The sequence below is a fragment of the Carcharodon carcharias genome, chromosome 5, assembly GCF_017639515.1.
Source record: "Carcharodon carcharias isolate sCarCar2 chromosome 5, sCarCar2.pri, whole genome shotgun sequence".
In the NCBI taxonomy this organism is placed as follows: domain Eukaryota; kingdom Metazoa; phylum Chordata; class Chondrichthyes; order Lamniformes; family Lamnidae; genus Carcharodon; species Carcharodon carcharias.
The window spans coordinates 43,299,921-43,315,108 of NC_054471.1; the positions used below are offsets into that span (position 1 = coordinate 43,299,921).

The window sequence follows — 15,188 nt, forward strand, 5'->3', positions numbered from 1 at the left end:
TGTCAAAGACATGTTGGCGCAGCTTGAAGAAGGTAGCGGCGGCACAGTTGACTCTGAGCTGAATTCCTCATCGATGGTAGTCCCTTGGGAGAAGTGAGATGAGGGAAGTGCTGCACACACTCAAGAACCACCCCACCTACGTGGATGGCGCGGGGGATGCTCAACTGGCCCGGGGAAGGTTGGTGAAGGACCTTCATCTTGGCGATGTCTAAGGACAGGCCAAGCTGCTTCTACGAGGTGTTAAAGAGGTCAAGCGTCCTCTGCATGCCCTGCACAGAGTGAACCATCTGTGCAGCAGTCATCCACAAAATGAAGCTCGTGGATGTCCATGGTGGCGAGTTTTCCGTTTGCCCGGAAGCGACCAAGGTTGAAGAGCTTCCCGTCCAGACGAGCAGAGGGATCTGGGTGTACAGGTCCATAGGTCACTGAAAGTGGCAACGCAGGTGGAAGGCATATGGCATGCTTGCCTTCATTGGCAGGGGTATTTAGTATAAAAGCTGAGAAGTCATGCTGCAGCTGTATAGAACCTTGGTTAGGCCACACTTGGAATATTGCATGCAATTCTGGTCGCCACATTACCAGAAGGATATGGAGGCGTTGGAGAGGGTGCAGAGGAGGTTTACCAGGATGCTGCCTGGTCTGGAGGTTATTAACTATGAGGAGAGGTTGGAGAAACTCAGATTGTTCTCACTAGAGCGACGGAGATTGAGGGGCGACTTGATAGAAGTTTACAAAATTATGAGTGACATGGACAGAGTAGATAGTCAGAAGCTTTTTCCCAGGGTGGAAGAGTCAATTACTAAGGGACAGAGATTTAAGGTGAGAGGAGAAAACTTTAGAGGAGATGTGCGGGGCAAGTTTTTTACACAGAGAGTAGTGAGTGTCTGGAATTCGCTGCCAGAGTAAGTGGTGGAAGCAGGTACGATAGTGGTGTTTAAGAGGCAGCTTGACAAATACATGAATAGGATGGGAATAGAGGGATACGGACCCCAGAAGTGCAAAATGTTTTAGTTGACGGGCAATATGATCGGTGCAGGCTTGGAGGGCCGAAGGGCCTGTTCCTGTGCTGTACTTTTCTTTGTTCTTTGTTCTTTGATATTGAATGCTGACACCAGGTGGCAGCTCATCTTGGATGAGGTGGATGATGACGGTCAGGTAAATGGTGAACAAGGTGGGGGCGATCACACAACCTGGTTTGACCCCGGGTCTGGATGTGAAAGGCGTCAGTTGCACATCCTCCACTCAGGGCAGTGACGGCCATGATGCCCTGCAGGAGTCTCAGGACGGTGAAAAACTTCAATGCATTGGTGGATGATCCATAGAGCTTCACGACTTAAAGAATCAAACGCTTTGGTCAGGTTGATAAAGGCGAGGAACAATTCTTGATTTTGCTCCATTTTTCCTGGATCTGTCTAGCCATAAGATCTCTGAGTAGTGGGCCACCTACATGACATTGTCAGGTTGTATAAATGTCACATTTAAATCATTAACCTGAGTTCCTATTGTTCCACAGATTGACATTTTTGAAGACTCAGTTCGTGGTATAGACATCATCAAATGGATGGAAGGCTACCTGACTAATGTAGGTACCGAAATACACAGGTATATTATTCGAATGCTCAATGTTAAAAGTGCCCGCTGTGGCTCAATGGTAACAATTTTGCCTCGAAGTTAAAAGGTTATGGTTTCAAGACCCACTACCGGACTTGAGCAGAGCATTGTGCTGACACTCCAGTACCAAGGGTGCCTCTGGGCAGAAGACCTGCCTCTGTGCTCCAGCACTTTGCTGAGTTTAATTTAAAAAATGATTAAAACAAATAACAGCCTCCAGCCCTCACCCGCCTTACACTCCCATGCCCCATCCATACCAACCATGCCCCTCAACCCAACCTCATATCCTCATGCCAACCCATGCCCCTCAACCCACCCCCATGGCCCCTCATGCCAATCCATGCCCATCTACCCACCCCCATGGCCCCTCATACCCCAATGCCAACCCATGCCCATCTACCCATCCCATGGCCCCTCTGCCCACCCCAATGGCCCCTCAACCCCTTGAGAACCCATGGCCCTTCTATCCAATCCCCATGGCACCATGGCCCTCCTCATGCCCCTTATAGCCCCCACATCCCCATGACCCTTTATAACCCCTGTAGCAGCTTAGTGCCAACTCATCCCAACCCGTAGCCCCCAGTCAACACCTCTTGCCCTTACCCCCTCCATGCTAGCTCACCCAGTATCCACAATGGGTAAACCTCAGGAACCATGCTGATATAAAATAATACGTCTAATGATGACATCACTATTTTTTTAAAAAAGTCTAATTGATAAAACACCATTCAATACATAGAAATTCCTTCAACTAATCTCATAAGAAAACAAACATTTCTACACTATAACCGCCTGGATCTGTCAATCAAACTGTTCATTTAACAGGCACCCTGCTGTGATAATGTTAGTGTGTAAAATCAGTCATTGAAAGCACAGATCCTTTAATGATAGCCATCAGGCTTATGCTAACAGACAGAATGAAATATCAGCACTGATTTTTTTTTGAACCCTAGTCTGTTTTTTTTTTATTTAAATCCCAGTGGAGTTAAATCCATTGATGGTTTTGACAGTTCTAGTGAGGTTTGACAACTCTTTGACAGCTTTGACAGTTCCAGTGAGTTTGTGCACTTTTTATAAATCGTATTTACTTTTAACAATCCCAAAGGGCTCCTTATCTCTCCCAAAGGGGTTCCGGGACCATATCCAAAGGGGTACATTACCCCTCCAAAGGGGTTGCCGGCTATCCAAATGAATCCACCAAGCTCAGACCAGCTCTTATCTCGTCTAATCTGCACACGTCAGGTTTCACGCCCCTGGCCTACCAGAATCCAACTGCAATGGAGGCAGCTGATGATTTAAATGGCCAGCTGCCTCCATAAAGTGTGCATGTTTGAACCCCACCCCGCCTTCGCTCCTGCCCTCTGCAAAAATAGGAATAGAAAGAGCCTCTCCATTATGGCGAAAATCTGTGCCAAACATGCCAAACGCTCCTAAGGGGCAGCCTCTCTCTGTCTTAAATGGCTTCAGCTCCATATTGAATTATGACTAGAAAGAAGCATCTTTCAAAACTGCAGATACTTTACAGCCAACTTCTCTTGTTCATCCTTCACGGCGAAGGTGATCATAGTCACCATCTGGAGTGCTTGGTAGGGTTCCGATAGGTACGTAGGTGACTGCTAAGGCCGATCTGTGCCCGGAAGGTTCTGTAGCAAATAGGACAGGATACCACAGGCGATTGAGTTTTGAACAAGTTACTGGCTCGAGATTTCCTATCCTTCCCCTTTTCTCTCTGCTTCGGGCATGCGCTTGCTTTCAAAGGAGGCCGTACCGTTTTTTTCACAAAATACTGCTGAATTTTAGCTACCGTTACAAAGCGGTACAAAGTCCCATGAACACCAAAAAGATGAATGACTGGATAAACTGTCGCTGTTTTAGTGCCAAATTTAGCAGCAAGAACTCATTGTCATTTTTTCTTGTTTACTGTCCAGCAGCCAACTGAATCGTCAGGCTGCCAATCGTCAGGCTGCCAATCAACAGGCTGCCAATCGTCAGGCTGCCAATCGTCAGGCTGCCAATCGACAGGCTGCCAATCGTCAGGCTGCCAATCGACAGGCTGCCAATCGTCAGGCTGCCAATCGACAGGCTGCCAATCGACAGGCTGCCAATCGTCAGGCTGCCAATCGTCAAGCAGACAAACCAGCGACAGGGGGTAGATTGGAAGATTGGTCATCAGGTCTTAGGGAGTTTGTTGACTATGGCACTGCAGATAAAGAGGCCTCAATCGGCAGAGGGGTGGCCGAAGGCTTCCTTGAGGAACCGGGTACTGAAAAGACCAGCAGTTCCTGCCACCATTTCACTGCTGGGTTCCCCCACCCCTGTGAGACCCAGTCAGTTACTGTAACATTTCGATTGGACTCCCTAATTGTGTTGTAGGAGCCTGGGTTAAATCTGTAAATGGGCTCCCACGCCTCTCCACACTGGGATGCTCAAACGCTTTAAAACCCGTCTCCATAACAATGGCAATGGACACGGTAGGCTGGGACACATATTCATTATTAAGCCTACCCTGCCCGTCATTGGGGTTGTTAATATTGGGCAGAATCGTCCCAGATTCGCACTAGGTACGGTAGTGGGTGGGAAAAAGGATGTTTTACCCGCTGGCTGCAATGGCAGCTTTCTGCGCCGTATCGTCCCAATCCCGCCTCATTAATTATGTATTCCCGGGAACTCCGCCCGGTCGCTGGCAGGACGACCTCTCATTCACCCGCCCCGCAGTCTTTCAGCATTTAAAGGCCGCCCATGCACAGAGCTGGCACTCCTCAAGGGATAGGAAGCTGCTGGGAACTGATGGCTGCCAAAGGGAGGAAGCTTGCTGTCCCCAGGTTTAACGATGCCTCCCTCGAGTGCCTACCGGATGCGATGGAGGCCCGTCCTGATGTCCTCTAGCCCCCCTCTGGGTGAAGGCCAGCAAGCAAGGTCACCAATCCAGCATGGGAGGCAGTGGCAGTGATGGTCAGCATCAACACCCTGCAAAAGAGGACAGCCACCCAGTGCAGGAAGAGGATGAATGGTCTCATTCATTCCGCCAGGCTAACTCACTCTTCTCATCACTCTCAACTCTCACACTCACAAACCCATCACACATCCACAGGGATCTCACACCTCAAGGGACATCATCACTAACTCTCACACAACCTCACACACACCCTCAACTCAGCTCCATCCACATCCTCACCTCCAGCCAAGAGGACTCCTCCTCCTTTGAAGAGCTGGAAATAAGCAGCCTAGGAGACCAGTCACAGCGCTTACCCACACCCTGCATCAGCGCAGAGACCCACACCTTAGTGGCACCTAGATCTAGAGCAGGCTCAGGTTCACAACCTGGTGGCCAAAACACGGACAAGTGTCTGCAGCAGGAAGAGGCAGATTCAGCCAAGCTCCCCGGCACTCGGAGAACAGCTGGGGAAGAGGCATCCGAGAGGGCCGAGTCAGATGATGAGCCTCTGGATTCGGCCTTCCAACTCATCGTGGAGAATCAGCACAAGGCAGGGGGACACCAGGCAGAGCTGTTGGAGACCCTCAACAGAGTAGCACACGAGCTGGCAGAGTGGATCCACCTGCTCTCTGATGAAGTGGTGCCCACATGTGCATGTGTGAAGGTCTCCACAGGAAGGATGGCAGACGCCAAGGTGACCCAGGTCCAGCAGAACATGGAGATGTGCCCACACCTGCACTCCATCATGAGATCCATGGGTGAGTTCCTGCAGTGGCAATTCGAGAGGGAAATGGGCACCTCGACATCCCTCCAGGTGCTCCTTCCCCTCAAAGAGTCAGGCCGGGGCCCTCTCGCACCAGAAGAGAGGAGGAGCAACAGCTGGACACCCCTGGGTCATCCACTCAGGAACTTCAGAGGCTGTCATCTCCCTCTGCTCCCCTTTGCCTGTGACCCCCTCAACCTCATCCTCTGTCAACCACAGAGGGAGCAGCTGGTCTACAGGAGGACTGCCAAAGTAAGCCAGGGCCCCCAAGGCCTCGGTTCTCCGGAGGAAACATGCCAAAGTCATCAGAGGCAACAGAGCCAGCCATTGCACAGGCTGTCACCACCCCTGCTGCTGATGTCAGGGCAGCTCCTAGAAGAAGTGGTAGGCCTAGAAAAGTTTAGAATTTCTGATCACAAATGGTTCCACAGGGGAACTCATTTTGTCTCTTTATAATCTGAAAACATATCCACTTTCACTGAATAATGTGTAATGGTGTCTTTCAGCTTCATTTACAGGCTTCGCAAGTCCTCCCACTACATTCCCGACCCCAAACCCCTCCCCCCAACTAGCAGTTCAGCTGTACGCAGTGAGCCCATGAGTGATTCTGGAGGGAGAAGTGTGAGTGTGACAGGGCCTTTCAGAGCCTCATGCAAGCACTCTCATTCCCCCCAACCCCTGCCCTCCACCAACCCCCCCAGTACACCTTCCTCCCCAGTCAAACCTAGACCTTCCTCTCCCAACCCCCTTGCCCCCAATACACCTTCCCCTCCCAGTCATTGCTGTACCTTCCTCTCTATCCCCTCGTTGATCATCTGTTGCAGACCATGGCAAAGGCACTGAAGTCCCAAAGCAGCCCCTCAATGGTGACCTTCAACCTTCTGAGAGCTGCTTTGTAATGGAGCCATGTGCATGAGGATCCACCCAGCATGCAGTGCACATGTTCCTCCAGGGTCCAGTAGCTGTAGGGCTTCATCCATCACCTGGTCTTCGGACGCCCGCAATGTGAGCAAGGCCCTGACGATAAATCCTGACATCGCACTTGTAAAGAAGTGTCCTGGGCCGGTGTGTTTTCCCGCTGACATGGACAGTAAATTTGATATGGTGGGGGGCGGGGTGGGGGCCGGGGGCAGTGGTCCCTGTGAGCTGGGCTTATAATGATATGCAGACGTGTGAAATGAAGTTCCACTGACGGGCAGAGCGGTCAGTCACAAGCTGGTTTCACAACAGCATGAAACCGATTTTTGGCCTACCCGCCATATTGTCCGCTCACACCCACCATGATGCCCGTCACCGACAGGCACGGAGAAATACCATTGTGTCCATGGTATATTTTCCGCTGACCAGAGAGAATAGATGAAAGGAAGCACCTCCCTCAGCACTGCGCTGAAATGTCAGCCTGGATTATATGGTCAGGTCTCTGGAATGGGCCTTGGCCCCATGGCCTTATAACTCAGAGACAAGAGTACTTCCACTGAGCCAAGTCTAACCACGACAAATATTCATATTTTATTGACAACATGGTATGTGTTATAAACAAAATGGTTCATAATAAAAAACCATTACAACAGCCGTCATCTGTTTGAATTGTTCCATCTTGCACCTTCAGTCTCACTCTCAGCAATCCCTCGCTGTTTTATTGTTCAAAATAAAGATATGAAAATTGCTGTGGGGAGCAGGGGAGTTTTGAAATAAACTATATCCAAACTGTGATAGCTCATGGAACCTCCTTTCTTCTTGGAATAACTGCATTAACGTTTACAGCAATGGAACGATGACTGAAGAGTCATTGTTTGCTTTTTTTGCTTACAGAGAGAAGTGATGATTGTGATAGCGATTAGTCCAAAGTACAAACAGGATATCGAGGGAACTAAATCAGAGCAGCTAAAAGATGACCACAGCTTACACACAAAATACATCCACAGAATGGTGAGGAAATGGACCTTGACTGCTTGATGTGCAACCTATTGTTTTAATAATTGTTAAAAATATATTCTGGCCTAAACCATCCTATTTGTGCTAAAGCCTGAGCCCCCTGCGAACCCAGATTTTCAGTTAGGATTTTACATACTAATACACTACATAAAGAAAGCTCACAATACAGTCATCCACATCCTCAGACCTGAGATCTAGACTTCAGGCCTCAGGCCTCAGATATGGGAGTAAATGACTGCTTTGGCAAAAGCTGGAAAGAAAAAGATTTTGAAATGCGCATCTAACTCCACCATTCCCAACTTTCCTTTCAATGTTCTCCCTTTTCCTGATAGCAGTGACTTCTGTCGCGATATGGTTCTATACGAAGTGTCCCTCTGGTGACTCCTGTCACAATATGGTTTCATATGTACTGTTCCTCTGGTGACTTCTGTAAAGTTAGTGTTCCACAGGGTTTGTCACTCTGGTGACTCCTGCATGAACAGTGTTCCAGAGGGATTGTTCCTCTGATGACTTCTGCAAGGATCATGTTCTGTAGGGATTGGCCCTCTGTTGACTCCTGCCCCGATATGGCTCAATAGATGCTGCCATTTTTCAGTTTTGATGTATGAGTCTCCTCAGGAAATGTCATTGGGCTATTGAACAGCCATCCCCAACCTGACCTAGTTTCCACATGTGCACCTCCTGCCAGGGATTGCTGATCAGCTATTAGGAGCAGAAACCCTGGCTAATTAATTTTACCCTTCTTAGCCTGGAATAAGGAAATCACTTGTCCTGCATACAATGATACCAGCTAATTCAGTACAGAACAGGAATAAAAACTGCAGCCTTTCTATAATTTCTAGGAATAGGCATTTACCTTAACCTGAAAGCAATTACAGTTTACAGCTGAGGAACAGAGGAGAGGCTGGTTCATTAGTCTTCCCATTGCTTCATCTTGTATTTATTTATCTGCCTACAGGCATCTTTAGACACAGAGCTGTGAACAAAAAGTAAAACTAGAACTTTCTTTTCTGTATATTTCTTTGTTCTTGTTGCGCACGTTTCTTCAGTGCTATTTCTTTTCACCCAGCTCAATCTCCACTGAGCCCATAGCATGAACTGATATTTTGAAGAAGCGTTCTCCTGGTTTGGTGGAACAAATGCTTCAGAGTAATCCCAATGATTCCTACTAACATTTGTTGGTGAAGACATTGGCCAGGATTCCACGGCCTCGCTGCACAGTGTCTCGCCCCGGCGGCTGCAGCAAGCCATTTAAATCTCCATTCAGTTCGGCAGCACCATGATGTCCCGCCGGGTGGGAGGGGCCCTAAATTCCTGGCCAATGAATAGGAAGGACAACCTTGCTTCACTCATTTTTGAGAGAACTAATTTTATGTTGATTTTGAAACTGGGATATACATTCTGGATAATATCCAAGATTTGAATTCACGGTATCTCACAGTGTCACACAATCTTTACAGTGCAGAAGGTGGCCATTTGGCCCATCGAGTCTGCATTGGCTCTCTGAAACAGCATTCCTCCTGGTCCCACTCCCCTGCCTTATCCCTGTAACCTTGCACATTCTCTCTTTTCATGTAGCAATCCAATTTCCTTTTGAATACCTCGATCGAACCTGCCTCCATCAGACTCCAACCAAAAACTTTTTCATCACATCACATTTACTCCTTTTGCCAATTATTTTGAATCTGTGCCCTCTAGTTCTTGATGTACTCTTGAGTGGGAACAGTTTCTCACTATTTACCCTGTCCATACCCCTCAGGATCCATGAATACCTCTATCAAGTCTCCTCTCAGCCGCCTTTTCTCCAAGGAAAACAGTCCCAACATCTCCAATCTATCCTCATAGCTACAGCTCCTCATCCCGGGAATCATTCTTGTGAATCTCCTCTGTTCTGTCTCCAATGCCTTCACATCCTTCCTCAAATATGGCACCCAGAACTGGATGCAGTACTCCAGATGAGGCCTAACTAGTGTCTTATACAAGTTCAACATGCCCTCCTTATTCTTGTTCTCAATGCTCCCATTAATAAAGCCTAAGATACTAGATGCTTTATTGGCTGCTCCCTCAACATGTCCTGCCATTTTCAATGACCTATGTACGTATACACTGTGGTCCCTCTCTTCCTGTACCTACTTTACAGTTTCTCCCTTTATTTTATACTGTTGCTCTATATCTTTCCTGCCAAAATGAATCACCTCACACTTCTCTGCATTGAACTTCATCTGTCACTTGTCTGCCCAATCCACCAACATGTCTAAGTCCTGTTGAAGCTCAAGACTATCCCCATCACAGTTGACAATGTTTCCAATCTTTGAATCATCTGCAAATTTTGAAATCAGCCTGAACACCACAGTCTAGGTCATTAATATATATCAGGAAGAGCAAGGGTCCCAACACTGATTCCTGGGGAACTCCACTACGAACCTTCCTCCAACCTGAAAAACAACCATTTATCACTACTGTCTGTTTCCTATCACTCAGCCAATTTCTTATCCTAGTGCCTATTTTCCCTGTTATTCCATGACCTAGCATTTTGCTCACAAGTCTGTTGTGTGGCACTGTATCAAATGCCTTTTGAAAATCAATACACACCACATTAACAGCATTTCCTTTATCAACTTTCCCTGTTACCTCCTCAAAAAACTCCAGCAAGTTGGTTATACATGATTTTCCCTTGAGTGATCCATGCTGGCTTTCCTTAATTATCCTGAACTTGCCTAAGTAATTATTGATTTTATCCCATACTATGGTTTCTAGAAGTTTCGCTACCACTGAGATCAAACTGACTGCTCTGTAGTTGCCAGCTTTATCCTTGCACCCCTTTTTGAACAAGGATGTAACCTTCACAATTCTCCAGTCCTCTGGAACACCTCCTGTGTCTAAGGAAGACTGGAAGATTATCACTAGTGCCTTTGCAATTTCCACTCTCACTTCGCTCAGTACCCTTGGATGCATCTCATCCGGTCCTGGTACCTTATCTATTTTAAGTAAAGATACCCTTTCTAACACCTCCTTCCTCTCCATTGTAAGTTCTTCTAGTGTACCAGTTACCTCCTCTCTCATCTTGGCCTGGGTAATAAGTTCTTCCTTTGTAAAGACAGATACAAAGTATTCATTCAACACCTCTGCTATTTCTCCAGCCTCCATGTGCAAGTCCCCTTTTTATCCCTAATCGGCCCTACTCTTTCCTTTACCACCCTTTTACTATTTACATGCTTATAGAAGACTTTGGGATTCCCTTTAATGTTCGCTGCCAGCCTCTTTTCATGCTCTCTTCTTGCTTTTCTTATTAGTTTCTTCACTTCCCCTCTGGTCCTTCTATATTCAGCCTGATTCCCCATTTTATTTTCTGCCTGACATCTGTCGTATGCACACTTCTTCCTTTTCATTTTCACCTCTATCTCTCGTCATCCAGGGCACTCTGGATTTATTTGCCCTACCTTTCCCTTTCAAGGGAATATACCTTGACATCGCCTGCAATACTGTCTCTTTGAAGGTGGCCCATTGTTCAGCCACCGTCTTTTCTGCCAACACTTGACTCAGATGCATTCACATCCTATCGAGGTTGGCTTTCCCTCTGTGAATTATCCCTGCCCTGGATTGTTCCTTGTCCTTTTCCATGGCCAACCTAAACTTTATGATACAGTGGTCACTGTTCCCCTAAATGCTCTCCCACTGATATTTGAGCCACTTGGACCAACTCATTCCCCAGAACCAGGTCCAACAGTGCTTGCCCTTTCGTTGGACTGGAAACATACTGCTGCAGAGAATGATGTTGAACACATTCCAGGAAATCCCCAGGGTGCATCTCGCTCGAGAACTGTTTTTCTGTGTTGGAAAACACTGAGAGCGACGGTTCCTTTGGGGAATGCAGCCACGCTCATGGCACTGTGAGTGGTTCAGCTGCACAGTGGGAGAGGAAGAAGAGGGGAAGAGCAATAGTGGTAGGAGACTCGATAGTAAGGGGAACAGACAGGCATTTCTGTGGCCATAGACGTGACTCCAGGATGATATGCTGCCTCCCTGGTGCCAGGATCAAAGATCTCACTGAACGGCTGCAGAGCATTCTAAAGAGGGAGGGCAAACAGACACAGATTGTGGTGCATATTGGTACCAACGACATAGGTAGAAAGAGGCATGAAGTCCTGCAAGCAGAATTTAGGAAACAAATTAAAAAACAGGGCCTCAAAGGTAGTAATCTTTGGATTACATCTGGTGCTACGCGCTAGTGAGTATAGGAGGTTAGTCCAGATGAATGCGTGGCTGGAGAGATGGTGCAGGAGGGAGGGCTTTAGATTCCTGGGACATTGGGACCATTTCTGGGGGCGGTGGGACCTGTACAAGGCAGACAAGTTGCACCTGAATGGGAATGGGACCAACATACTTGCGGGGTGGTTTGCTAGTGCTGTTGGGGAGGTTTAAACTAACTCGGCAGGGGGATGGGATCCTGAGAGGAGGTTCAGCAGAGAGAGATGCACAGCCAAAATTAGAAGAGAAAGTGAGTCTGGAAGGCATAGAAATTATAGGCCAGTTAAGGCGCAAGGGAGTTTGGCAAGATTAGATGGTATTTATTTTAATGCAAGGAGTCTGACAAATAAGGCAGATGAGTTGAGGACACAAATTAACACATGGAAGTATGATGTCATTGCTTTTGCAGAGACATGGTTGAGAGAGAGGCAGGGTTGGCAGTTCAATATTCCAGGATATAGGGTCTTCAGGCGAGACAGGGAAGGAGGTAAAAGAGGAGGGGGTATTGCAATATTGATCAAGGAATCAATTATAGCAGTAAGGAGGGATGACATCTTAGAAGGCTCCTCAAATGAAGCCATATGGGTAGAACTTAAAAACAAAAAAGGAGCAATCACATTGCTGGGAGTGTACTATAGGCCCCCAAACATAGTCAGAGAGAAATAGAAGAGCAGATATGTAGGCAAATTTCAGAGAAGTGTAAAAATAATAGGGTAGTAATAGTGGGGGATTTCAGCTTCCCCAACATTAACTGGGGAATCATAGTGTGATAGGTTTAGAGGGAGTGGAATTCTTAAAATGCATCCAGGAGAGCTTTTTAAGCCAGTACGTAGAAGGTCCTACAAAAGAGGGGGTGGTCCTGGACTTAATTTTAGGGAATGAAAAGCTGGGCAAGTGGTAGAGGTAACATTGGGGGAGCATTTTGCAGATAGTGATCATAACTCCATTAGATTGTTATGGAAAAGCTCAAGGATGGGCCAGAAATCAGAGTTCTAAATTGGGGGAAGGCCAATTTTAATAAGATCAGATATGATTTGGCCAGCGTGTATTGGGAGCAGCTACTTTTAGGTAAATCTGCATCAGAGCAGTGGGACTCATTCAAGAAGGAAATAGGGAAAGTACAGAGCCAACATATTCCAGTAAAGATAAAGGGCGGGACCAACAAATCCAGGGAACCCTGGATGCCGAGGGATACACAGGATTGGATAAGGAGAAAAAGGGAGGCTTATGGCAGATATTGAGGGCTCAAAACAGCAGAAGCCCTAGAGGAGTATAGAATATGTAGGGAGAGTTTGAAAAGGAAATTAGGAGAGCAAAAAGGGGGCATGAACAAACATTGGCAGGTAAAATAAAGGAAAATCCAAAGTACATTAAGAGTAAGAGGACAACTAGGGAAAGAGCAGGGCCCATTAAGAACCATAGTGGTAATATGCGTGTGGAGCCGGAAGATGTAGGTAGGGTTCTAAATGAATACTTTGTGTCGGTGTTCACAAGCGAGAGGGACGACGTGGGGGCAGAAGGACTGTGATATAATTAAAGAAATTAGCATAGAAAGGGAGGAGGTTCTAAGTGGTCTGGCAGGCTTAAAAGTAGATAAATCTCCAGGCTCGGATGAAATGTATCCCAGGGTGTTGAGTGAGACAAGGGGGGAGATAGCAGGGGGGCTGGCAATAATTTTCAATACCTCTCTGGCCACAGGAGAGGTGCCAGAGGACTGGAGGACAGCCTATATGGTACCATTATTCAAGAAGGGAGGAAGGGATAAACCAGGGAACTACAGGCCAGTCAGTCTAACCTCAGTGGTGGGGAAACTATTGGAAGCAATTCTGAGGGACAGAATTAATCTACACTTGGAGAGGCAGGAATTAATCAAGGACAGTCAGCATTGTTTTGTTAAGGGGAGGTCATGTCTGACCAATTTGATTGAATTTTTCAAAGAGGTGACCAGAGCCTGTCCACCATCTACAAGGCACAAATCAGGAATGTGATGGAATACTCCCCACTTGCCTAGATGAGTGCAGCTCCTACAACACTCAAGAAGCTGGACAAAGCAGTCCGCTTGATTGGCATCACATCCACAAACATTCACTCCCTCCACCACCAACACACAATAGCAGCATCTACAAGATTCGCTGCGGGAATTCACCAAGGGCACAATTTTCCATTTGTCGGGCAGGCGGGCCTGACCCAATCGCGGGCGAGCGCAGAGCCGATCGCCACTAGCGATCAAGGCCACACCGCCATTTTGTGCGGGAGGGCCAATTAGGGTCCGCCTAGCGGGACGTCCGCCAGGAAGCGCTATGCACTCCCTGTGCGGGCGGGAGGGGGGGGGGGGGGGCGCGGTGGGAATCCCTAAAATCGAGAGTGCAATCTTTCATGCATGTGCACAAAAGAGCGCACTCATCTCCCTGAGGCTAAGTGCTGCCTCAGGGAGATCGCCTCGACTTTTAAAAATATTAAAAATAGAGAAAGGAAAAATCCCTTACATGTCCCCTCATGTGACAATGTCACATGAGTTGGGACATGTTCATAATTTATAGAACAACTTTATTACAATTTTTAAAACCCTACATGAAACCTTTTCCCACCGCTGGGTGAGGTTTCATGTTTTCTCTATTTGCCTCCAGGGCTTCTGGCCTTAAGGTTGGATGGGCAGGTCCTTTAATTGCTTAATTGATCCTGTCAATGGCCTCAAGTGGCCATTAACAGGTCGGCGGGCCCGCAGCTGATTTTGCTGTGCCCCCGCCTTCCTGAAAATTTAAATGGGGTGGGATGACATCAAGAGTTCCGCCCGATGTCACCGCGTGTCATTTTATGCGTCGGCGAGCGGGCCCTGCTCCCTGTTTGCCAATGGCAAAATTCTGCCCCAAGGCTCCTTAGGCAGCACCTTCCAAACCCACAACCACTACCACCTAGAAGGACAAGGGCAGCAGATAGATGGGACAACCACCATCTGGAAGTTCCCTTCCAAGAAAGTCACCACCCTGATTTGGAAATATATCACTGTTCCTTCACTGTCACTGGGTCAAAATCCTGGAACTCCCTTTCTAACAGCACTGTGGGTGCACCTACACCACATGGACTGCAGCAGTTCAAGAAAGCAACTCACCACCACCTTCTCAAGGGCAACTCGGGATGGGTAATAAATGCTGGCTCAGCCAGCGAAGCCCACATCCCATGAATGAATAAAAAAAAAACTAAAGCCCTCCCTTCTACTCCATTTCTCCACCATGTGTTGAACTGCTTAATCTTCCTATTCTTATGTTCACTAACATGTGGCATTGGGACTAATAATGAGATTACTGCTCTTGAGGTCCTGCTTTCTAATTCCCTTACGAACTCCCTAAAATCTGCTTTCAGGACCTCATCCCTTTTCCTACCTATGTCATTGGTCCCAATGTAGACCATGAGCTCTGACTGTTCACCCTCCCCCAAAAGAATGTCCTGCAGCCGCTCTAACATCCTTAGCCCTGGCACAGGGAAGCAAATTATCATCCTGGAGTCAGGTCTACAGCCGCAGAAATGCCTGTCAATTCCCCAAGCTATGGAATCCCCTGCATGTATAGCTCTTTCACTCTTCCTCCTCCCCTCCTGTACAGCTGAGCCACCTGTGTTGCCACGAACTTGGCTCTTGCTACAATCCTCTGAGGAACCCATTTCCTCTCCCTACATATTCTATAGTCCTCTAGGTCTTCT

The 15,188-nt window shown here is 47.5% G+C and overlaps 1 protein-coding gene across 1 annotated transcript in view; it reads left to right on the top strand.

The window, feature by feature from the left end:
* LOC121277689 (E3 ubiquitin ligase TRAF3IP2-like) overlaps positions 1 to 15,188 on the top strand; it is an 84,539-nt gene that overhangs the window by 58,089 nt on the left and 11,262 nt on the right. The window contains exons 6-7 of the mRNA XM_041187321.1: positions 1,514 to 1,582; positions 7,122 to 7,238. Coding sequence (XP_041043255.1) covers positions 1,514 to 1,582; positions 7,122 to 7,238 — 186 coding nt within the window. The remainder of the gene's footprint in view (positions 1 to 1,513; positions 1,583 to 7,121; positions 7,239 to 15,188) is intronic.